General features: G+C 48.2%; 3 protein-coding genes and 1 long non-coding RNA gene across 10 annotated transcripts in view; 2 read left to right on the top strand and 2 right to left on the bottom strand.

Annotated features, from left to right (window-relative positions):
* Window positions 1-14,254, bottom strand: part of XAF1 (XIAP associated factor 1) — a 69,970-nt gene extending 55,716 nt beyond the window's left edge. The window contains exon 1 of one of the 3 annotated variants that reach the window (XM_028484760.2): window positions 14,175-14,254. In XM_028484760.2, coding sequence (XP_028340561.1) covers window positions 14,175-14,254 — 80 coding nt within the window. The remainder of the gene's footprint in view (window positions 1-14,174) is intronic. The other 2 variants (XM_028484763.1, XM_055082705.1) reach the window with 2 other exon arrangements.
* On the top strand, window positions 3,291-7,738 carry LOC114484965 (uncharacterized). 5 transcript variants are annotated; one of them, XR_008616614.1, is made up of 5 exons: window positions 3,339-3,589; window positions 3,880-4,031; window positions 5,029-5,909; window positions 7,144-7,306; window positions 7,651-7,724. It is a non-coding gene; the product is annotated as an uncharacterized lncRNA (long non-coding RNA). The 5 variants fall into 5 exon arrangements; XR_008616613.1 differs by lacking the exon at window positions 3,339-3,589 and adding an exon at window positions 3,291-3,328 and having other exon boundaries at window positions 5,029-7,306; XR_003678382.2 differs by having other exon boundaries at window positions 3,338-3,589; window positions 5,029-7,288; window positions 7,651-7,738.
* Window positions 14,255-20,480: 6,226 nt separating the features above from the next.
* On the bottom strand, window positions 20,481-21,152 carry CUNH17orf100 (chromosome unknown C17orf100 homolog). Its single transcript, XM_028484765.2, has one exon. It carries the CDS (start codon window positions 20,864-20,866, stop codon window positions 20,489-20,491), a length of 378 nt encoding a protein of 125 aa, XP_028340566.1. The 5' UTR covers window positions 20,867-21,152; the 3' UTR covers window positions 20,481-20,488.
* Window positions 21,153-21,165: 13 nt separating this feature from the next.
* MED31 (mediator complex subunit 31) lies at window positions 21,166-25,115 on the top strand. Its single transcript, XM_028484758.1, has 5 exons — window positions 21,166-21,294; window positions 21,389-21,512; window positions 22,239-22,316; window positions 22,797-22,893; window positions 24,810-25,115. The coding sequence occupies exons 1-5, from the start codon at window positions 21,166-21,168 to the stop codon at window positions 24,823-24,825; spliced, it is 444 nt and encodes a 147-aa protein (XP_028340559.1). The 3' UTR covers window positions 24,826-25,115.
* The last annotated feature ends 64 nt before the right edge of the window (window positions 25,116-25,179 follow it).

The following is a 25,179-nucleotide window of genomic DNA, read 5'->3' as shown; positions in this document are numbered from 1 at the left end:
TAAGATCCCACAAGCTGTGTGGCGCCTCAGCCCCCCCCACCCCCCCCCCAAAAATCTGGGACAGATATTGCCAACTTGCTTTCCAAAAAGGCTATGCCAATATATATTCTCAAGAACTGTGCATGAGGACTTCCCTGGCGGTGCAGTGGTTAAGAATCCGCCTGCCAATGCAGGGGACATGGGTTCGAGCCCTGGTGTGGGAAGATCCCACATGCCACGGAGCAACTAAGCCCGTGCACTGCAACTACTGAGCCTGCACTCCAGAGCCCGTGAGCCACAACTACTGAAGCCCGTGAGCCTAGAGCCTGTGCTCCACAACAAGAGAAGCCACTGCAATGAGAAGCCCGCGCACTGCAATGAAGAGTAGCCCCCATTCGTTGCAACTAGAGAAAGGCCGCGCGCAGCAACGAAGACCCAATGCAGCCAAAAAAAAAAAAAAAAAAAAAAAGAACTGTGCATGAGGCCATATTCTCACATACCCTGAATAACTCTGTATATAATCAAATTTCTCAATCATTGCTACTCTGATAGTTGCAAAATGCTATCTCATGATTTTCATTCTCATTTCTTTAAATTGCAAGTAACATTTATAATTTTTTTTTTTTTTTTTTTGTGGTATGCGGGCCTCCCTCTGCTGCGGCCTCTCCCGTTGCGGAGCACAGGCTCCGGACGCGCAGGCTCAGCGGCCATGGCTCACGGGCCCAGCAGCTCCGCGGCATGTGGGATCTTCTCCCGTTGCGGAGCACAGGCTCCGGACGCGCAGGCTCAGCGGCCATGGCTCACGGGCCCAGCAGCTCCGCGGCACGTGGGATCCTCCCAGAGCTGGGCGCGAACCCGGTTCCCCTGCATCGGCAGGCGGACGCGCAACCACTGCGCCACCAGGGAAGCCCAACATTTATAATTTTTTTCACATATTTATAATCCATTTGTGTATCCTTTTTTGGGGGGAAAACTCCTTTTTTCCTATTTTTAAGAGTTTTTTAAAAAGGCCTTTTCTTATTCACCTATAAGAACTCTTTATATATTAAGGAAATTAGTCATTTGTCGTAAGTGTATTTATAGCATATGCTAAAATATGGTAAAACTCTGTTTATTCTTCTTTTTAGTCCTCCCCACCTCCTGCCCCCAGCTATTATCACATATTTTTCCATAAGAATTTCTGAATCAGCTTCTCTAGTTCCAAAAAAAACCTGGTTGGCAGTTACCTCTCTGACTATCTCTCTGCTACTCTGCCTCACTGTCCAGGGTTTCCTAACCTCAGCACAACTGGCATTTCAGACCAAATAAATCTTTGTTGCAGGAAAGCTGTCTGTGCACTGCAGGATGTTCAGCAGCATCCCGGCATCTATTCACCGGAGACCAGCAGCAACCCCGCACTTCCCACCTCCCGTTGTGACGATGAAAAATGTCTCCAGGCACCCCCAAATGTCTAAGAACCACTGACTCACTCTGATCTAACTACACAGGCCTCTTTGCTGCTCCTAGAGCACACCAAGTACACTCCTGCCCCATCACCTCCTTTAAATCTCTGCTCAAATGTTACTACTACTCAGTCTGTTTTAAATTATAACTCCCCACCCACCCCACACCCTCTATAATGTCTTTGATTTTTCTCTATTGCATTTTTCATCTAGCGTACTATATAATTTACTTCTTTAGTTCTTTATTTTGTTTGTCTATCTCTCTGCTATCTTTAAGACTGTAAGCCCCATGAAGGCAGGGATTTTTGCCTGTTTCATTCAATCCTGTATTCCCTGTGCCTAGAACACACCTGGTACACAGTAATGGCTCAATACATATTAGATGACTAAATGAATCAGAACAGGTTTATAGATTAGGTTAGATGAGAAATGACATCTTTGTAATATTGATCCATGCTACACAACAAAATGTTATTCTTCCATATATTAAACTTTTACGTCCTCCTGTAAAGTTTTCAAGTTTCTTACAAATGAGAAATACTAAATGTTTTCTGCAGTAAACATTTGCCCAGCCTGTTCTTCCCCATTTGTGGACTTGGGAAGCCAAAATACCTGACTCACAAGGGGTGAGGACAGGCTGCCAGCTGCTTCCTTGGCCAGTGACCCTTGGGCCTGGGGTCATGTCTAGAAGCCCTCGCTGTCTCTCCTGCCCAACACCCAGCCCAGAGTGCTTCCTCCTGGCAGGGCCTCCACTGTGGCTGATGGAACTCCCTAGGTATCCATCTCTGTCCACCTCCCTGAGGGGCGCCAGCTAAGGGATATTGAAGTGATATCACTCAAGACAATCCCACTGTGTGGGGCCTTCCCAGAGACCCAAGGGCTCACCTCTGAGCTCTCATGTGGGGCAGGTGACAGACACACTGAGGGTGACTTTACCTTTCCTGGCCAGCTCCCTAGCCTAACAGGAGGGGCCTGTGCTAGGGGACAGATTGTCCAGCAGAGTAGGGGTGTTGGAGAAGAGGCCTGTCCTTGACAGCCTCTGAGAGGAGAGAAAGAGGGGGCTTCCTTCCTGTTCTCTGTTTCCCCAGACCCTTCCAGATGGGCCCCTGCTCCCCACCTTGCACTGCACTCCCGCCCAGGTCTGAAGTGTGGGAGTGGTGGTGAGACGTGAGGCACAGCCGAGCTCCGGACTTCCTCCGTGGGTGTGGTCTCTTGCCTGTGAAACAATGACCCTTCTATATGGTCTGAGAGCTCTGGGCTGGGCACAGGGCGGGCACTTGGTGAAGGGGCTGCTCTTATGTTATCAGGCAACACTGACGCTCCCGGGGTCTCCTTTTTGGCAGGGCCTGTGAGGATGCCCATCAGGACCACATGAGCCCCAGGTCCACCCCAGGGTCACTCTGACTGTGCCCAAGGTAGCCTCCAGATGGATCTGAAGCTGTGACTCGGTACCACCCACGGGGAGGAGTGAGACCTTTAGAAGCAGCAAGCTTCAAAATGATTACGGGCCCCCCTCCTTTTGCATAAGTCAACATAAAATAAGAAGATGCTTGTGAGGTAAGACCAGAGGCCCTGACCACTGGTGTACAAAGTGCTGTGTGGTGTCCTGCCTGCCCCGCCCCCAGCCGGGCCTTACACTGTGCCTGGGACCTCCCGGGGGTGGGAGTGGGGCATCAGCCCTGCTCAGAGCCCAGAGTGGAGCCGGTGGACAGGCCTGGGCTGTCTCAGAGGCCTGGTGGGGCCTGAAGCTTGCCAGGAGGCAGGGAGGCGGTGCGGGGGGGGCAGGCTCCTGCCCGCTGTGGGGCTGCGGCAGTGTCCCATGGTTCACCACTTCACATTTATAGCTCCAGTGCTTCTCAGCTTACTGTCCCTGCGGTGGGAGGCCCGGCTCTCTGGAAACCGCAGCTGTGGGTAGTTGGATGCCTGCCTGAGTGCTGAGCTGTGAGGGAGGCTCACAAGTTTCCCAGGACGGTGGGCCTCAGCCCAACCCCCGCCTCAGGCTTGCCCTGGTCTCTTCCTAGAATCTGGCTGGAGGCTGGGGGGAGCTGCCAAGGTATTGAGGGTCCCTCACCCTGTTGGCTCTCCGTGAGAAGCAGGAACCTTGCCAGAGAGTGGGGTGCTCCCTAAGGCTCCAGGGGGACTCTGGGACAAAGGAGCTGATGGAGGAGGTGAGGATGAGCCAGAAGGAGGCTCACAGGACAGGACTGGGGTGCCTGGAGCTTGATTCTTTTTTAAAAATAATTAATTAATTTTTGGCTGTGTTGGGTCTTCGTGGCTGCGTGGGCTTTCTCTAGTTGCGGTGCGTGGGCTTCTCATTGCGGTCGGTGGCTTCTCTTGTTGCGGAGCACGGGCTCTAGGCACGTGGGCTTCAGTAGTTGTGGCTCTTGGGCTTAGCTGCTCCGCGGCATGTGGGATCTTCCCGAACCAGGGCTCAAACCCGTGTCTGCTGCATTGACAGGTGGATTCTTAACCGCTGCGCCACCAGGGAAGTCCCCAGAGCTTGATTCTTGATGAGCACACAGGAAGCATGGAGTTGCTGCTCTCCAATCCAAGTTTCTCACCCTGCGAGAAATTCATCGTGGCGTGGCCCTCAGCAGACCCGTGCAGCAGGTCCGGCTCTGTTTGGCCAGGGAGGGGTCTGAAGCTGGGAGAGGGTGGGAGGTAGGCGGCCTGCCTAGATGCTGGCAGCCGAGGAGGAGGAGCCAGGCCCAGGCCCAGCACCGCAAGCCTGACACCAAAGCCCGGTTCTCTCCACTGTGCCATGCAGACCTCGAGTTTTGTCTGAACTAGGGAGTGGGGCCCTGCTGGCTTGACAGAGACCTGGGAGGAGCAGGGCCTGGCTCCTGTGCCCCTAGCTGTGAAGCTGCCCTGCTCTGGCTCAGTTAAGGGGCTGACTCCCTGCCCTGCCTCTCCCCCACCCCACAAGACCTGGGCCCTGACAACGGCAGGTCAGGGAGGGAGGGAGGGAGTCTGGGGCCGGCATGAGACAGGCCTCTGGGGCGTCTGGAAGCTCTCACCCTGCAATCGAGGGAAACCCCAGAGAGCAAACAGGGGAGGGGATGGGGGCAGGTAAGGCCATGATTACCGGGTGGGGTGTAGAGGGGCCCTGTGGGAAGGCAGGGCCCACCTTGGGGAGGTGAGGCAGGATGGCAGTTACCTAAAAACAGAGCTGATTTTCATAGAAATAGAACACCTATTGGGTGTGTTTCTTTTTTAAAGTTAGGTTTTATTTCGGTGTTCCCTTCCTCAGCAAACATCCCTGGCATGCCAGCCCTCGGTGGTTTCAGCCTGGTGACTTGGGCAGCTGGCTGGTTCAGGTCATGGTGCCCTTTATCTGGGACTCTGAAGCAAAGAGCAATTCAGTCCTACATTCACTGACCCTGCTAGATGCCTGCTCTGTGCTGAGAGACAGGGTCACAGGGAAGAATCGGGTTCTGTCCCTGCCCCCAAAGGTGTACCCAAGTAAACTCCTCCTACTGATTGTATAGGAGCAGACGGGGTTAACTCAGCTTGCGTGAATCAGGAACGCCTTCCCAGGATCTATCCTAGGCATAGTTTTAAAGGATGAATGGTTTTGCAGACTCTCCTTTTTTCTTGCAACAAACAGCAAGCAGGGATTTCCCTGGTGGCACAGTGGTTAAGAATCTGCCTGCCAGTGCAGGGGACACAGGTTCGATTCCTGGTCCGGGAAGATCCCACATGCTGCGGAGCAACTAAGCCTGTGCGCCACAACTACTGAGCCTGCGCTCTAGAGCCCACGAGCCACAACTACTGAAGCCTACGCGCCACAACTACTGAAGCCCGCGCGCCTAGAGCCCATGCTCCGCAACAAGAGAAGCCACCGCAATGAGAAGCCCGCGCACCGTGACGAAGAGTAGCCCCCACTCGCTGCAACTAGAGAAAGCCGGCGTGCAGCAACGAAGACCCAACACAGCCAAAAAGAAATAAATTTAAAAAAAACCAAAAAACCAAAAAACAAACAGCAAGCAGCCACTATGTGCCAGGTGTCAAACTAGTAACAAAGAGACAGGACACAGGCCCTGCCCCCGAGAAGTCTAGTAGGAGAGTCATGTGAATGGTGACGATAATGTCTTAAATGTCAAGATAGAAGTACAAGACGCATCAAAGGCCTGAGGAAGGAACTGTCTGTTCTTCCTGTGGGACACGAGAGCAAGGGTCTGTGCAAGGAGCTGGCTGAGGCAAGGGTCCATGTGCTGCAGAAAGCTGTGTTAAGACAGGTACTGGGATTGGGCTTTCTTGGGCCCAAGGGCTTAGCAAGTTGCCAGGGGTGTGAAACCACCAAGCAGCAGCTGGGAGCAGGCCTGGTGGTTTCAGGCAAGCTGCCTATGGACGAACCGTGTGATCTGGAGGAGTCTGACAAGTGGGTTCCAGCTCCCACTCCTTCACATATGGACTGGGTGGCCTGGAGCCCCACACTTTACCTCTCCGCGCTCCATTTCCTCATGTCTAAAGCGATGATTACGAGATGTGAGTAAATGGGATGGTACATGTGAAGGACCTCCGACAGAGCCCAGGCCTGCCTGCAGTTTATGGATAAACAGGAGCTAGCCTATCTCCCCCACAGGGTTCCCTGGAGGCAGGACTGGGTGTCGGGGGCCACGTGGAGGAAGGGGCAGTGGGGCTCCAGGTCTGTGAGGAGGGACCCAACCCCACTCTTGCTCTGTCAGGGGCGTCTTTGTGGGGCTGAGAGGTGGTGTTCTTTGGTGGATCCCAAGATGGGGAGGGGGCCTTAAATAGCCTAGGCCTGGTTAGTCACAGGGGCTGCCCGTGTAAGCCTGGCTGGCTTGTGCTCCTTTGGTTTCCTTTTTCTCGTCTTTTCTAAATTAGGCCCCTTTGGGCAATGGCAATGCCAGCTTATCTGTGTCAACTGTGCCCAATAGCCAGGGCTTGGCCTATCTGACCCTGGGACCCTGGTCAGGGTCTAGGGGAGAGCAGCATTCAGGAATCTTCTAGAGTGCAGAGGCTCTGAGATGGGCCTGACCAAAGGAGGCTGGCCTGCTCCAAGGATGGCGCTCCCTCAGCTCTCCAGGACCCTGGCTCAGGCCTGAGGCTCAGGTTGGGCAAAGCATCACAAATATCGGTGGTCTTTTCAAGAGCCCAGTGTTGACCTGGCCTTCGTGCAGGCTGCCCCGTGAGGGGCTCCACCAAGACGAGCCTTGTGAAAGGCCAGTTACCTGCCAGTGCTTGGCATCTAAAATAGAATCTGGAGAAGCAGCAAAGCCTTTAATTCAATGTGTCTCGACAGCGGGTCGGTGTGGGGATAACTATGATCCGACTGGTCTTGAGTTATAATTACGGAGTCAGAGTAAAAAATTACAGGCATTGTGTGGGATTGTTTTAAATATAACGTAATCCATACCATCCTCTCTCTTATTTGCTAGATTTGAGGTGGAGTCTTTGGCCTTTGGCACAGGTTCTGCCTGACGTGTAGCAGATAAAAATGGCCCTTGCCCAGTGAAAAGGGCACAGGAGGAGGCCTCCCCAGACCCCTAATGTTCCCGACTGCCCACGGCCCATAACCCACAAGCCCACGTGCGAACGGGTCTGTGCAGGCCTCTGTGTTGTTCACATTATCTGTGTGCCGCACCTCCCCAACCAACCTCCCTGTCGCCAGCCTCCCCCAGCCAGTCTACCAGAAACATCTCTGTAAAACACAGTCTTGAGGCGTAAGAACCCATTAATGGTGCCCCTCTGTCTACAGGGTAAATCCAAACTCCAAGTCCTTTCAGGTCTTGGCCCCAAACCACCTTTCAGCATGGTATCTGGGAACGAAGAACAGCCAAAGACCAGAGGTGAAGTACAGGCCAGAGGTGAAGTACAGACCAGAGGTGAAGTACAGACCAGAGGTGAAGTACAGGCCAGAGGTGAAGTACAGGCCAGAGGTGAAGGGCCCTATAGGTTCCAACTGTGCAGGACTGAACTCAGGCTCCACGTCTCACGCGCCGAGCGGGAGACTGGGCGGGTTACCCTATCTGTGTGCTTTAGCTCCCCGCTATCGCAGGCTGTGAGGATGGAATGAGATAACACACTCCTGCGGTGACCCCAGGCAGGTCTCTTTTCCTCACTGAGTCTCAGTTTATCTGTTAAAAGGAAGCAGCAGACTCACTGCCTTTCAAATAAGTAAATTTAAAAAAAAATGATATTTCTTCATGTAGCTGTGTGTAGTGAGATAAGCATGTGTTTTTGTTTGTTTGTTTGTTTGTTTTAGGCACATGTTATTGGTTCAAACTTTCCGGAAAGCAAAACAGAAAGACTAAAAACATGTTTATACCCCTATGAGTATGAATTTAATCTAAGGGAAAATTCAAATTGCGGACAAAGATTTACATTTAAAAGATGTTTACCTCAGCGTTTTTTTTTTCAGTGTGTTTTTACATTCTTGAAAAATGAAAAACATAAATGCCCAACATTTGGATAATAGTAGGTATTTATGGTGTGTCCACTCAAAACTCTTATTCAGAAATTAAAAGTGTTTATGAAGAATATTTTGGGACTTCCCTGGTGGAGCAGTGGTTAAGAATCCGCCTGCCAATGCAGGGGACACAGGTTCAAGCCCTGGTCCGGGAAGACCCCACATGCCACGGAGCAAATAAGCCCGTGTGCCACTACTGAGCCTGCGCTCTAGAGCCCACGAGCCACAACTACTGAGCCCACGTGCTGCAACTACTGAAGCCCGCGTGCCTAGAGCCCGTGCTCCACAAGAGAAGCCACCGCAATGAGAAGCCTTCGCGCTACAACGAAGAGCAGCCCCCGCTCGTTGCGACTAGAGAAAGCCCGTGCACAGCAACAAAGACCCAACACAGCCAAAAATAAATAAATTAATTAAAAAAAAAGAAACAGCTGAGTGTTAAGAATATTAGATGAAAGGGTAGAAAACTTGATGTTTGAGTTCCTGTCTGGCTTTTAACAATCTCTTGTATTCTAATGTGCTGGGACCATCCACGGAGTCTGAGAGGTGACTGCAGGAGCCCAAACTCTCAAGGCCTGTCTGCCTCCGTGACAAGTGGCAGCAGGCAGGTCCGGAGCCTGGACTCAGCAACCCACCAATCACGGGGGCTCATCAAGGGCACCTGCACAGCTTCCCTTGAGGTCAGGTGCCTTTCTGAAATCTTCCCAAGTGCCCATGAACCTTCAAGGCCGTTGGAAGTGGAGCACTGTGCCAGCCCCCCGTCCCTGCCACACTATGGAGTGCTGGGGGCTCCCTATCCACTTGGGGCCAAGTGGGTTTTCTGCCTGAGAGGTGAGCTCTTTCTGCCACTTCAGGCAAGGGGCTCACTGGAGCAGGAAGGCAGGTCAAGCTGCTGTCGCCACTGTGGGCCCCTCTGCTGTCCACACGTCTGGACTCTGGGGGCCCCACTCACTGGCTCTGTCAGACCACACATTCCCAACTGCCAGGATGTGCAGGTCTGTTTGGCGAGTTGTCCTGAGGCTGGAGAGCCTGGAACACATCATTGGAGGAGATCACTGAGCGACAGCCCGGTCATTACCAGCCATTTCTCGGGAGGTCAGCCCAGATGAGCCCCCACTGCAAGGAAGGGCTTTGTCTGAGTTCACTGGGGAGGGAGGCCTTAGAGGCCAGGGGCCAGTGTCCGGGTCCAGCCAGCTGCTTGTCAGGGCTCGTCTAGGACCATCACAAATCAGCCACATGTCTGCCCAGTTAGAAACCAGAGAAAGACAGGATTCAGAGGCTGAAAGACCGAGACAGACAGGCTTAGAGAATGAGGCCGACACTCAGTGAGAGGCAGGGAGGTGGAGAGAGACAGACACACAGGGCCGGTGACGCAGCAGGAAGGCCATTGTAAGAGTGGACCAGTACCTACAACAGGCTCATCCTCAATGCAGTCAGGGAAACGCACACTGGAGTAGCAATGTGCCACTCCACACCTCTTAAATTAGCACACATTACGGAAATGGTAACATCTCATGCTCCCGTGGCTGTGGAAAAAGCTGCTTAAACACACTGTCAGTGGCCCCATAAATTAGCACTGCCTTTTAGGGAAGGAATTGGGCAATACGGCTCTAGAGCTATTTAAACGTTCATCCCATTTCCCGCAGTAATTCCACTCCTGGGAATGGGTTGCAAGGAAATAATTCAACAGAAAAATAACAGCTTTGTACATAAAAGATGATGAGTACAGTGCTATCCATATGTCAAACATGCTATAGTATGGCCACTGTGAATATTTTTGCAAATAGGGAATACGAAGACCATGGTAGGTCAAATAAACAAAAATAAAACTATCTGTACATAAAAAGTAATAATTACATAAAACAGCCACCTGGATGCTTGGGCGGCCCACCGTAGCTGGTGAACGGTGCTCCTTGACTCCCGACACGCTCCCGTCTTCCCAAGGGACCTACCCTGCCGCTCCCTGTCTGGAGCTCTCCAACCATGAAGCCTAATCCGCAGACCTCAGACTGGTTGGGAGACAGTCTCAGCTGAGGCTGCCCACCTGGCCAGCTCACTCTGGTGGCCCCAGGGAGTCTGGGTGATGCCCGCTGAGTCACTCCAAGGTTATGACCAAGAAGCCAAACCAGAACAGACATGGTAGAGTTGGATCTTCATTTAAGAAAAGGGATAAAGTGATTTTGCAGGCTCTGAAGTGCCTTGCTATTTGCAAGCACAGCAATCTGTTTAAGCCAGCTAAAGTCCGGACCCCCAGCTGAAGCATCACGGGGTGAAGGCAATTTACAACAGACTGAAGGCAAAGGGAGGGAGGGATCGTGGGGTCACCCCTCCTGGCCTGCCCCAACGGTAGGCACAGATCTGATTCTGAACTTGAATCTTCCCGTTTACGTCTTCCCCTAGCTCCTGGAGGCCATCTCAGAATCACTGGGTGGGATTTCAGTAAATCATGGGTGAATAAAAAGAAGGGGAAACGACCATGTAGTATATGAGTGAGCGTCTGTCACCAAACAATTCTGTCTTTAGTCAAAGTCTGTATGGCTTTCCAAATGTGCCCTTAATTGTGCTCTAGAGAAGCTACACCCCCTGCTTACTGCCAGGGGATGCCCTGGCTTACAGGGGCTGAGAACATTCAGTGATCATGCCTGTGTCCAGACAAACCTAACCTTGTTCATTCGGTCTAGGCATAGTTACTGAACACAAAGAGGCTTTGTGATAGTCCCTGTCCTTGATGTGCTTTCAATCTCATGGGAGAGACAGGCGTAAACTATGAGGAGTAATTTAAAGAGCAATCACATGGGTGCCGTAAAAAGAGGGAGCTGCAGTGGGGAGTGACAACACTTAGGAAGTGGGCTCAGGGTGGGATGGAGGACTAGGCAAGGTTCCTTGGGGAGGTGGAAATGGAGCAGGGCCTTGAGGACAGGCAGGATTTTACCTGGCAGAAGGATCATCAGAGGGCCAAGGGTAAATGTGAGAGTTCACCGGGCCTCCCCCAGTTCCTCACCCTTGAGCCTGCCAGAGACCTGGGCTCAGCACCAGCCAATCCTGCCCAGACTGGCAGAGGACAGTGGCAGTCTCAGTCTGAGCCCAAACTGCTGAGGGTCCTGAAATTCATCCTGACCATTCATTCATTCTCTCACTCATGTTTACCACAAACACTTATTACACACCTGATCTGTCCTAGGTGTCATTACAGGCTTTTGGGGATATAGTGACAAACAAGTCAGGGTCCTTGCCTTTCCAGTGGGGAACACAGACAGTAAACGAGCAACGAATAAAATAAATTTGCATTGTGGTAAGTGCTACGGAAAAATGTGAAACAAGGGTTGGAGGTATTTAATCAGTAAAATCAATATTTTATGTAATACCTAAATGATGTGAAGAGGCAAATCATTAAAAAATCTGGGGAAGGGCTTCCCTGGTGGCACAGTGGTTGCGCGTCCGCCTGCCGATGCAGGGGAACCGGGTTCGCGCCCCGGTCTGGGAGGATCTCACATGCCGCGGAGCGGCTGGGCCCGTGGGCCATGGCCGCTGGGCCTGCGCGTCCGGAGCCTGTGCTCCGCAACGGGAGAGGCCGCAGCAGAGGGAGGCCCGCATACCACAAAAAAAAAAAAAAAAAAAAAAAAAAAAATCTGGGGAAGAGCATTCTAGGCAGCATACATGGAAAGTGCAAAGGCCCTGAGGCAGGAATAAACTTGGCATATTTAAGGATTAGCATGAAGGCAAATAAAGTGAAAAGGAATTGGGGGTAAGGGGAGTGATAGGAGGTGAGATCAGAGAGGCAATGGGAAGCCTGGCCTGGTCATGATGCTGGTTCCTGGGAATCATAGCATCTCTTGCATCACAGCCAGGCTCCTGCCTTGAGTTAAAGGTCTCAGGATTGGATGCAGGCCCTGCACACTAATGTGCTTGACAGGGTGTTGGTACATGACACACCTTTATCCAGAAGTGCCCACTTGGTCACACAAGGACAATGGATAAGCCACACCTGGTGTATCGTCCTCACAGAACACCAGATCCTGCAGATGCTTTGGTTTCACCTTCTGCACTCCTATGTTCCTCCTCTTGTTCCTTCAGGGAGTGGCGCTGGAGTCCCAGCATAAGTTGGAAACAGGTCACAGAAAGTGTGCTTTTAGGAGTGAGTACAAGCACAAAGCGGCTGTAGCACAGAGTGCCTAGAGGGGCCTGGTGGCGGAGATGCCAGAGAACTGAAGGCCAGGCCAGGCGTAGCCTAGGAGGTGCAGAAGCACTGAAAGTGTTTGATGGAGAGGGGAACGAAAAGAGTGAAATGTGTTTCACAAAACAAAATTTTGGTAGCATGTTGGAGATGGATCAGAAGAGAGAAAAGGAAAACCAGGCAGAGAGATGACAAAACTCTGAACTAAGGAAATGGCTGGTCTCAAGAGACAAAGCAGATAGATCCACTGGACTGACTTGTATGAGGGTGTAATGGTGAGAGGTCAGAGGTAACAGATCTCTGCCCGGCAGCTGGGCAGATGACGTTATTCACTGAGGAAACGCAGGCAGAGGTGTGTGGGAATATGCCCCAAATTATGGGGTGGAGTTGGGACAGGAGGCAGATGGGCCGGTTTTGGACATTTTGAGTAGAAGATGAACCTAGGCCATCAAGAGCAAGATGTCCAGGCCACTTGCTCAGGAGAGAGGTCTGGGTGGGAAGGCCATCAGCACTCAGGCAGCAGTTGGCACCAGGAGTGCTGGGGTGAGGTGTGCACAGTGAGAAAAGAAGGCTGAGGAAAGAACCCTGGGGACCACTGATATTTGCAGGGTTTCAGGGGCAGGGAGAGGACTCAGTGAAAGAAGACGGGGCCAGAGTGCAGCTCATGGAAGCCAATGGGGGAGAAAATTTCCAGAAGGGGATGGTCCTTGGGGTCAGACGCTACAGAAGGGTCAGGGAGGATGTGGACCAAAGAGGCCACTGGATATGACACTGGGAAGAGCAGGAAGAGACTTTGGGAAGGCTCTCTAGCCCTCGCTTAGAGCTCAGCAAAAGCTAATGGCGGAGAGCACAAGTAGTGGAGCCAGCCTGGGTTGGGGCTTGGCTCCTCCTTCTCCTAGCTGGTAGCCTGGGGTAAATCACTTAACCTTTCTCTGCCCCAGTGTTCTGATCTACCTCATGCAGATGTGAGGAAAGCAGGAGTGCTTTGAACGGTGCCTGGGGGACAGCGAGTGCTCAACGCGTGTTGGGTGCTCTCCAATAATCAAGGCGAAGGGAATGTGAAACACGCGAGTGTTCCCTTAAATCAGTGTGGGCACATAACACGAAGATACTTTGATTTTCCAAGATGAACACGGCTAGGGCCCAATCCTGAATCACAGGGCCTTAGTCTGAGAAACACTAGACACCGAAGCATCCCCAGGGTGTTTTGAAAGTCCAGAGATGAGAATGCAATCTAGGAATGGAAGACGGGAAGTGGCTGCGGCAGTGCCACCGGGAGTGTCCCGCTGTAGGGGAGGACCAGGGTGCTCGTGGAGCTCTGGTCGCTCTCAGTAGTGGTCACCCCTGAAGGCCAATGAGCTGGATTTTCTGTTAACAATTGTCACCTCAGGACTGGCGGCAGGCCTCTGAGCCGCTTGGCATTCCCTTGAGGTTTCTGCTGGGCTAAGGATCAGCCTTTGCTGCCGTGCAGGGATTGCCTGACCTCTGCTGTCCACTGTCTGTCATGGCACAAACTCAAAGATGGTCACATGGGAACATATGTATATGTATAACTGATTCACTTTGTTGTAAAGCAGAAACTAACACACCATCATAAAACAGTTATACTCCAATAAAGACGTTAAAAAAAAAAAGATGGTCATGGACTCACAGGATGCACTTTTCTCCAACTTTCTGGACAGTGACCCTCAATATTAACATATTTTACACTGTGACAATACAGAAAAGTTTCACAAAGCAATTCTTACCTTTACTATGTGTGAACACTCTGATATACTCTATATTTTTCTATTTTTATTTCACTAATAAGAAAAATGCTGATTACAATCCACTAAATTGATGTCACAGCCCCAGGCTTTCTCATGGAGTTCAAAAAACATTCACTTAAGGAACTAAATTAGTGCCTCATTTCCCAAACATCAGTCAGTGTATTCCATATTACTTTCAAACTTCTGGCCACACCCAAGGCCGATTGTTTATGGAATCTGATTATTTTTTCTTTAAATCAATTCACTTAAACATTTTTAAATGCCTACTATAGCTGAAGTAAAATATTGGTGAAATAACAAGTTTGGGGGCTAGTTATATTTTTTTATCTAATACACACTGAAATAAATATTTAATTATAAAATAAAAAATGTTTCCATACCTCCTAAAATCCTCTTGCACACCAGCAACGTTTGCATTCCTCACTTTGGGAATCACAGATCTAAAGATTAGTCCAAACATCTCATTTTCAGTGGGGGCAGTGAGGCCCAGAGGGGTGAATTCACTTATCCAAGGTCTAGTTTTTCAGTCAGTGGGAAGGTCAGTCTGGTCAAAGGAGGGAAGACAGAAAATAAAGGAAACTTGAGATCTCTAGGCTGCCCCTGGCCAAAGTCTTATCAGTCTTATCACTTTTGGACAGAAGCCCTACCCTGTCATCTCACCAGAGTCCAGATATCAGTTTAGAGTTACCTTGGCAGAGCCATTTTAAGACCTGGGTCTTAGATATTCTTATTTTTGGAGGTCCTGATCCGTATCCGATCACATATATTACAATGTGTGCACATTGGCACTTATTAATTTCAATTTTGCTATTTTCTTCTTCTTGTATTTTGAAGCCAATGAAGTGTTCACGCTTCAACCATTTTGGCAGGCCCTTACAAAGTTCACAACCCGTAGGGTTATAGCCTGCCACGCCTAATGGATGAAGCGGCTCTGGATGTGGTAAAGGAATCTGATCAACGAAGACACACTAAAGAGCAATTTAATTACTTTAGCCCTTTCTCCTGGTATCTTTAAAGGGTAATGTGGACAGGCCACCTACAACTAAATGAATGAGTTTCCAGTGGCAAAATCTTTGCTATTCTGAGAGAGCGGTGGGGGCAGTGCCACTGCAGGTAGGCTAAGTGCCATGTGACTGGCAAGATGTTCTCACTCTGTACCTCAGTTTCCTTATTAAGTAAAACAAACGGATTAGACTACATTGATGATTTTCAAAATATATTTCAAAAATGAGGGCAAAATCAAGACTTTATTGGACATATAAAAACTAAAAGAATTCATCACCAGCAAACCTGCACTAGAAGCAATGATTAAGGAAGTCCTCTAAGCAGAAGGAACATGCTACCAGATGGAAATCTGGATCTATACAAAGGAATGGAGAGCATCAAAACTGCTAACTATGTGAGTAGAGCTTTTAAGTTATCACTTAAAATTCTTTAAAAGACAATCAACTGAATATTTAAAACAGATAACCAACAAGGACCTACTGTAAAAAAATAAAAAAAAAAGACAATCCACTGTTTAAAGCTAATATCCTAACAATGTACTGTGGAATTTGTAACATGTATAAGTAAAATGTATGACAACAATAGCAAAAAAGTCAAGAAAAACAGAAGTATACTCTTGTAAGATTCTTATACTATGGGTCAAGGAGTATAATACCATGTTAAGGTAGAATATGAAAAGTCAAAAAATGTATATTAAACCCTCATGAAACTACTAAAATGAAAAGAGTGAATAAGCCAACAAAGGAGATGAAATGGAATAATTAAAAGTACTAAATTAGTCTTAAAAAAAAGAAAAAGGAGAAAAGGCAACAAAGACCAGAGGGAACAAATATAAAACAAAAAGCTACATCAATAATTACAGAAAATATAAATTGTCTAAACATCCCAAGCAAAAGGCAGAAATTATTAGGATAAAAAAAAACCCAACCAAGATCCAACTATAATACTAACAACAAATCTACTTTAAATAAAAAGACACAAATAGGTTGGAAAAAGATGCACCATCTTAACAATAATCAAAAGAAAGCTAGAGCAGCTATATTAATATCAAATAGATGGATTTCAGAGCAAAGAACATTACCAGAGATAAGGTTATTTCATAATGATAAAGGGGCCAATTTATCAAGAAGCCATGATGATGCTAAATGTTTCTGCACTTAATAACAGAGCTTCAAAATAATGATGTTTTTGGAGTCTCACGGGAATGAGAGTGCTCTGTAGAATTCCGTATAAATGCTCCTTCTGTGTCTCTTCCTTTTCTGTTTTTAGTATGATCCACTATGCTCACTGTAAATTAAATTTAAGGACACTAGACCTACCTTCACTTGGTTATCAAAAGAAACCATTCTAGGAGGCCGTCAAAAGTGGTTGCTAGCACCTCTGCTCCTGGCCAGATTACTTTTGGCTTCTATGGACTTCAGTTTTTCCATCTGTACCATGAAGATCAACGATTCGGAAAAAAAGTTTTTAAACGGTGAACTGTTTCTCCAGCCTAACAGCTTGTGGAATCCCCTAGAGGCTGGGTCAAGTACCAGCTACGCTGGGATGGGAGCAGTGGTAAGAATGGAGGAACCGGAATCCTGGGAGATCTAGATGGGCCCTTGACCCAAATACCTTGCTGGCTGGGCTCCTGACTCTTTCCATGGCTCATGTGATCTGGGGAAAGAGTGTTGTAGCAACAGAATTCTTTCAAGTATTTTCAACACAGCTGACAGAAAATACATACGCTGAACTTTGTAAGCTGCCCTCAGCTTACATATAAATGAATGGATTATGAGAATGACAGGTCCTGACAGGTACTTAGTTTTTCCAAACTAACCTGGTTGGCAACAACTGAAGGAAGGTCACGGCTACTAACTACCTAGATCAGTAAGTCTAACAGATTAGTAGATGGAGCCATGCGACGCCTTCCTGGCTGGGAATAGAGGGACAGCACTGCTCTTCGTTCTTCACTGCACACACGTTGGGCTAGCGATTGTATACCATGTCACAGATACAAAAGCACCCGCGCTCCTTTGGAACTTCCAAGACAAAGTGGGAAGGATGATGACACACAGTATGGGTAGCACACACTTAACAATATGCAACAATATACTCAGAGCACTTCCTTGCTCTGAGTATATCTCTTTGGATTTCAGTTTGGAAATATGAGTAAATGAAACCGGGAGGAAGAAACCTAGGTAAAAACCCTTCTTATGAAACAAGTGTAACAAAAAGAAAGAGCTACCAGAATCCTATATCCTTCCAAGAGAATCAATCATCTAGAAACCAAGTCTTTGGCTTTTTCACAGTAACCTTCCAACCATTTTTCCAGGTATGACTAAGAAGGGGGTTAGGAGCACTTAATGCAGAAAGGTCTAGAAGGATATACACCAAGTTGCTGACATGAATTATTTCCAGAGGATGGAAATGGAAAGGGACAAATTACTAAATTTTTCTTTACACATCTTGAATTATTTAATTTGTTACATTAAGCACCTATTGCTTTTGTAATAAAAACATTGATAAGGAACATTGTTAAAGAAAAGTAACTACTTTGTTCACTTAAAAAACTTAAGAGAGTGTATATAATGCATGCGGTCTGTCACATTAAAAAGAATGAGTAAGTTCACCAATGCACGCGGTCTGTCACATTAAAAAGAATGAATAAGCTCACCAAAGACTAAAATTCTGAAGTCTAATTGTTAGTCTACAGCAGAAGTTTTATGAGGCAGAAGCATTAGGGTAGCCTCTGGGGTTTTCTAACGTTCCCCTGGACTGAGCCCCTATCGGCCTGGGAGGCCCAGTGCACTTCCCTGTAATTAAATGAGGTAACGTGGTAATGACTGAGCACAGTGCCTGCCAACAGAGAGTACTCTACCTCACAAGGAGGTCCCACAAAATCAAGGTCTTTACATCTTGCTAGATGGGACGGCCTTTCCTCCTGGGATAAATATCATACGTTGTTGAAAGCAGGGATGTAAGGTCTCCTCGAAAAGCCACATTATCTCTCCCCTCTGACAGTTCCTGCCCTGACATTTGACAGAGACCACTACCTCTAAACCTTTTCCCATAGCAAATCTGTCATGAAGTGGGGTGCTTCCCCCAATGCACCACGCTCTAGCTTTTCAAACTGCTAGAATCTTCAGGGATTTTCAATGTTGGTACTATTGACATTTTGGGCCAAGTGATTCTTTGTCGTCGGGGATGGGGTGGCGGATGACCCTGCGCCCTGTAGGATGTGTAGTGGCATCCCTGGTGTCCACCCACTAGATGCCAGTAGCATCCAACCCCCACAGTTGTGACAACAATGCCTCCAGACATTGCTAAGTGTCCCCTGCAGGGAAAACTGCCACCAGTCGAGAACCACTGTTATACATCAGTTCAGTTGTTCAGTCATCCCATGAGAACCTGGGACACTGATAGCCATGCAACAACCTCCAACCCCCCCACCCCACAAAACCCCCGAAAAAGTTGAACTTCTGAACCTTTAAGAACCCTCTTCCCAGGAGCAGTGTAATGTTGCCAGTGAAAGTCAAGTTTTCAGAAGCTTTTGTCTCACATTTTAGTGCACACTTTCTCCCTTACTGGTGGCTACCAAAGGGCTACAGGCAAGGACAAGTTCGGTAGGTCAAGCCAGACCCTGCGGGGGTGAGACGGGGGAAGAGCTGTTTAGCCAGCTGGTGCTCCCTGATGAACAAGAGCTCTAATCCATTCATGGGCATAAAATGAGCGAGACAGACTGGCAGATGATTGTCACTCAGTCCCCTGGCTTTAAATACCATCTATGGACTGATGACCCTACAGTTTATATTTCCAATCCTCACCTTTCTCATGGCAGCCAGCCTCTTGCAGTCAACTCCACTTGGGTATTTGATAGGCATCTGAAACTCAATACGGCCAAAATGGAATTGATTTTTCCTCCTAAACCGATCCTCCCCTAGTATTTCTCAGCCTAGTAAATGGCACCACCATACACCAAACTGCTCAAGCCAAAACTTAGAAGTCATCCTTGATTCTTCTATTCCTCTTTCGCTCACCTTCCATATCCATCAGTCATGTCAGCTCCGCTTCCAGAACACATCCCTAATCTACGCTCTTTTCTCTAGCTCCACTTCTGCCACCCTAGTATGAGCCACTATCATCTCTTACTGGACCACGTTATTAGCTTCCTAACTAGTTCCTGTTTCCTCTCTGGTCCCCTACACAACAGGGTTTCTCAACCTCACACTACTGACATTTTGGACTAAGTGTGTTTGTCCAAACGTAGTTCCCTTTGCTTAGGGGAGGGGGGCTGTCTTGGGCACTGTAGGATGCCTAGCAGCATCCCTGGTCTCCACTCACTAGATGCCAGTAGCAACTGCCCCCCCCCCGCCCCGTTGTGACAAACAAAAAAAAGTCTCTAGACATTGCCAAATGTCCCTTGGGGGATAAAAATCACCCCTGAGAACCACTGTCCTACATCCTACACACAGGAAACAGGATATTTTTAAAATGCAAAATGCATCATGTCACTCCCCTGCTGAAAACCCTCCAGCGTCTTCCCATTGACCTTAGAATAAAACCCAAGCTCCTTATTGTGGCTTTCAAGACCCTCTATGAACTGGCCACTGCCTGCTTCTCTAACATCCTCTCTTCCATACAACGCTCTCCCTCCCTAAGCTCCAGCCACACTGGTCTTTTTTCTGCTCCTTGAACAGTCCAAGCTTGCTCCCCTTCACCCCTTGGACTTGGCTGATTCCTCTCCCTAAAATGCACTCTCCCCAGACCTTCGCATGGCTCATTGTTCACTATACAAGTCACAGATCAAATGCTGCCTAATCAGCAAGGCCTTCCCTGACCATCCCATCAAAAGAACCCCCTTACATTCTCTATCACATTACCTGTTTATTTCCTTCATAGTGCTAATCACAATACAAAACTCTTGTTTTGTCATTTGTTGTCTGCCTTTTCACTAGAGTGTAAGCTCCCCAAGAGCCAGGAACCTGTTTGCCTTGTTCACTGCTATAGCCCAAATGCTAAACTAACACCTGGCACAGAGTAGGTGCTCAATAAATATTCCTCCCCTGTACCTCCTCAAATCACAGGTCAGGTTTCCTTTCTAAGATTATTCTTGACTGTTGATATAGTTTCACTTTGAGCTACATTTGACCGAGGTTAAAATGTGTGTGGCTCGGGCTACCATGCACAAGGGCTTGGCATAAAGAAAATAACAATTTTGATACATAAACACAGGCCAACTAATTAATTAAGGAAACTCTGTTCCTTGCCCCTCAGGTTTGCTGCAGGCATATAATCATGCCACTGGTCATGACTTCAGTTTGCTCCTTGTCCCTAAATTTGAAGCAGCAAAGGTCGTTCAGGGGCTAAGAATCTAAAAACTCACCTGCCTCAGAGGTTCAAACAGCCTCTTTGTCCATCATCTCAATATATACAATATCTAGGGCCTGAAAACTTTTTGTGCGGGCTTCAAGTTAAAGTAGTTCACTGGGTCAAAGGCAGGAAAGGATGGTCCAGGGTGCAGCAGGGTCAATGAATGTTGGCTGAGTCCCGAAACCGCAGCTTGGCTCTTTCTCAAATAGATTTGTGGTGTGTTTCCAGGAAACCAAAGATGATCGGTCCACCTGGCAGCAGGCTGGCTGCGAACTGGAGGCAATTCTGCCCTGGCCAAGGGCCATGGCCCTCTCGTGGCCCCGAGGAAGGAAGCATTTCATAGGGCCTTTTGGACATTTTGGCGAGCGGCCGGCTGCTCCCGCCGCGGCGGGCTCTCCACGCGGTGCAGAGACGTCTCCACCCGCAGAGACGAGGCCCTGACGCGGCGGGAGGCCGTCTCCGTGCGCTGCGAGGCGGTTTCCACGTGCTGGTAGGACACCTCGAAGACGCGAGGGAGCCGTTTCCCAGACGGGGAGACGGAGCGCCCCTCGCTGCGGCGCTGGGTAGTCTCCACCTGCCGGGAAGACCTCCGCACCTGACGGGAGGTCGTCTCCACGCGGTGGGACGAGGTCTCCACGCGGACCGTCGCCGTCTCCTCGTAGCGGGCGGACTCAGCCCGGGGCGGAGAGGGCTTTCCCCCAAGGGGTGAGGCCATCTTACAGGGGTAACGGAACCAAGCAGGCCTCGCGAGGCCCCACTGCCTCACGCTCCTCGACGGGTTACGTCACACAGTGAGGAGTGACATCACATGCCACTGTGACGCAGGCACAGCGGTAGCCGAGGATCCCACGACACAGGGACGTGCAGGAACAGTGGTCCTGGCGGGGGCTGGTGACGGCCCCTCTGAAACCCTGGGTTAGGCCCCACGCTAGGTCAGACCCCGCATCGCCCCCTAGCCTCTCAGGTGCCCGCGCGGGCGGAGGCGGGACCGGGCCGGGCCGGGGCGGGCCTGGGATGGGCGGAGCCGGCCGCCCCCGCGCGAGGCTCTGCCCGCCCCCCGCATCCCACACTGCACCGCGGCAGGAAGGGGGAGCCGCGGCTTCCGGAACCTCCCCCGCCACTCCCGGCGTTCGCGGTGTCTGGGTGCTGGCTGCTTAGCTTCTTTGCTGGTGATGGCAGCAGCCGTCGCTATGGAGACGGGTGAGTGGCGCTCCGAGCCGTGCGTTTTGGCAAATAGAACTATCCTGGGCCCAGACACCTGCTCCCGCTTCCCCGGGTTCGCCTTCCAGGCCTAACTCCCTGCAAGGTGATTGTTCGGACCGGGAGGGGCGAGGGCTCTTCTAGCGTCTGGGAGGGCGAAGGTAGTTTGGCCTTTTCAGACTTTATTTTGTTGGTATATCCTTTCTCCTCACTTGTTATTCAGACACCGACCCCACCGGCTTCCGGCGAGGCTAAAGGAGAGATTTTGGATCGTAAACCGCTTCCTCGATTTGTTTTCTGCGTCTTAAATGAGCTTGCATAAGTTTAAAATATCGTCGACAAACTCGTGTATTATTTTGCCACTGACGCGTCTCACCGAAGCACGCGTTCCCTGATCTTGCGTTCTCGCCGTGGTCTCTTTCAGCTTGCATTCTGAACTTTTCTTGATAGGTTTAGCGTTTGCTTTGTTTTTGCTTAGCTTAATCACTTAACTTGTAACGCATTATTAAAATAAGGCAAGGCACAGTTACCGCGACTTACCGCAGCAGTGGTCAATGTTAAAATGTTAAAATCCCAACATAGTGGCTCACGAGTGATAAATGTTCTGCCCCGTGTGTGATCCTGTTTTATTTGATAACTTGTCTTTAACATGAGAGAATTCATTGATTCCTGATTAAACATTCCTTTTAATCAGGGCTTTGCTTTCCTTAGACTTCTAAGGAAGGTTTTTCTCCTCCCTCGCCCAATTTAGGAAAACCTTCACATGCCCTTCTTTATGTAGAAGCGTATCTCATCATTAGGTTTCTTTACTGCTGTTTTCTTTCTACAAATCAGTATTGTATATGGTGACGTTTATTTTGGATGATTTTTGCTGTCTTCTCTCCTAGATGATGCTGGAAATCGACTTCGGTTTCAGTTGGAGTTGGAATTTGTGCAGTGTTTAGCCAACCCAAATTACCTTAATTGTAAGTTGTTGAGGACCTCATTGAATTGAGTAGCTATTTATAATTTCTGATAGAAGAGTTGCAATTCATAGTTCCAATTCATAGTTGGCCCTTTGTATCCTCGGATTCAACTGCAGTTGGTTGAATCTTCCCATACGGAAGGTGACAATACTGTCATTGTTATTGCGCTATGTTATGTGAGACTTGAGCATCTGTGGGTTTTGGTGTCTGTGGGGTCTCTTAGAACCAGTTCCCTGTGCATTTGAGGGATGACTTTAGTATCTACTTTTGTACATGCTCAGTTGAACAGAATTATTGTTACACTTATATTGGTATATATATAATTGAGCAAATGGGGACTTCTGTTGTGAATTCAATGAGTGTTGGTGGTGGGGATGTTATGTAAGTAAATTCTTTACTTTTACGTTAGGAGTCACAAATCTGTAGTCCAAGGATTGATTTGCTCTACAGGTGTATTTTTTTTTTTTTTATGCCTTTCAGTTCTTGCCCAAAGAGGTTACTTCAAAGACAAAGCTTTTGTTAATTATCTTAAGTACTTGCTTTACTGGAAAGAACCAGAATATGCCAAGTATCTAAAGTAAGTTTAATTTTTATAGTCCTAAATATGTGTGTACTTTATTATACTCCAAAGCACTGATATTTAATAGACTTCTTAGTTTCACATTGGAAAAAATACAGTTTGAATCTCTGCACTTCTTTTAGTTGTCTCCATTTTAGTACGAGACACACTGATCTCTAACTTAACTTGGATTATTTCAGTGATATACTCACCAGTATCCCTGCTTTCTCCCTGCCATCCCCCGCCCCCAAGCCAAACAAAGCAGAACCATTTTCTACACAGAAGCCAACGTGGTATCTTAAAAATAGAAATCACAACATTCCATTAGAACTCCAGTTGCTTCTCATTGCATGCAGATTAAAATCTAGTCTCTTTTCTCAAGCTAAAGACCTGTATGATCTGGCCCTGTCTTGTCTGACCTTACCTTGTACCACTCACTCCATCTCACCGGGTTTCTGACCCCAAGGAACCCACAGTCTATATATGCAATGACATAGCCATAGCCTGAACATGAAAGACCATAGAAAGGGGTACTTACTTGTAAGGAAGGTTTTCAGGAGGAGGTAGCCTTACCTGAGTCTTAGTAGCTGCTTATTTTATTTTATATATTTTACATAATAAATATATGTATTTATTATTCAAGTTGTGCAATAGATGCTTTCGTTTTAAGGCTTATGAATTGCAAGGAGCATACTATAATCACGAACTTGTTCCTTTTTTTTTTAATTCTGCTAATTTGCAGTAGTGCTATAGCTTGCTTTTTTTTTTTTTTTTTTTTTTTTTTTTTTTTTTTAAATATTTATTGATTCATTTGGCTGCACCAGGTCTTAGTTGTGGCATGCGGGATCTAGTTCCCTGACCAGGGATCGAACCCGGGCCCCCTGCATTGGGAGTGCGGAGTCTTAACCACTGGACTGCCAGGGAAGCCCCCGAACTTATTCCTTTTTTTTTTTTTTTTTTTTTTTTTCGGTACACGGGCCTCTCACTGTTGTGGCCTCTCCCGTTGCGGAGCACAGGCTCCGGACGCGCAGGCTCAGCGGCCCTGGCCCAGGGGCCCAGCCGCTCCGCGGCATGTGGGATCCTCCCGGACCGGGGCATGAACCCGCGTCCCCTGCATCGGCAGGCGGACTCCCAACCACTGTGCCACTAGGGAAGCCCAAACTTATTTCTTTTTAATGGTAAAAAAGAAACCGTGAACTCCCACCTGTGCTTTGTCTTAACTAGGTAATCAAAAAGCAGTGGTGAAACTTTTAGTCTTTTTTTTTCCTAAACAAACACAAGTTTGAGAGGAAAATGTTTCAAACTTGTACTCCCACTTTTCTGATCTGTGTCTCATAACAAGGAGGATGTATGAAGCCCACATCCTTCTGTAGCTTGCAGGACCCTTGGCACCCTTACTGGCCCTTTATAAAGAACTACTTATTCATTTAATAGTCCAGAGAAAAGACTTTTTTTATTAGATTGCAACATGTTGTATGTATGTAGACTTAGAGACTCAGTGTTGGACACTGAGCCCTAGACACCATCAAGTTCAGTTTCACCCACAACATTGCTGAGATGGTCATCTACATGCTGGCTGGAGGTTTCCAGTGAGCACATACTACTCCATTCAGGGGCAACCAATTCCATTGTTAGCTAGATGCTAGAAAGTTCTTCCTTGTATTATAATATGATATACCTCCATGTAACTTCAACCCCTGTTGAGTTTTGTCCCTGAATTAATCCAGAACCAATCTATGCCCTCTTGAGGAACAGCCATTCAGATATTTAAACTCAAGAGAGGTTGCAAATTAACCCGTTTCATTTCTGCACAAGGTTTTCATTTAATAGTTGCCAACATTTGAAGATTAGAAAGTTTCATATTTTAATCCAGATTTCTAGCTACTCTTTAAAATTCTGGAGGATCTGGTAACCCTAGGTCTTTGTTCTCTCAGGTCAGCCACTGGCTAGAGCAGAGGAGCAGCTGCCTCTTCTAGACAGCTTCTACCATTTCACTAATAGCCACGACTTGCAACTATAATTTATCTTACATCTTTTTTTCTCACCTACCTTCAGCCATTTCTCATGTGCCCACCTTTGGATATTTTCAACTTATGCCTTATGTTTTTCAGCCAAGAGCTAAACACAGGCCTTCAGATGTCAGGGTACAGTGGACCAAATAGCTTTTTTTTCTTCATATGGACATTATTCTTCTATTTGTTCAACTTAAGTTTACATTACCTTTTTTGGGGGGGCAGGGAATGAGGGGGCAAGGATTCATATTGTTGAATTGCTGGGAGCTTTATGTCAACTAAAATCTTTCAG

The sequence above is a fragment of the Physeter macrocephalus genome, unplaced genomic scaffold (genome assembly GCF_002837175.3).
Source record: "Physeter macrocephalus isolate SW-GA unplaced genomic scaffold, ASM283717v5 random_226, whole genome shotgun sequence".
Classification (NCBI taxonomy): domain Eukaryota; kingdom Metazoa; phylum Chordata; class Mammalia; order Artiodactyla; family Physeteridae; genus Physeter; species Physeter macrocephalus.
This window is presented reverse-complemented; position numbering and strand designations above follow the sequence as displayed.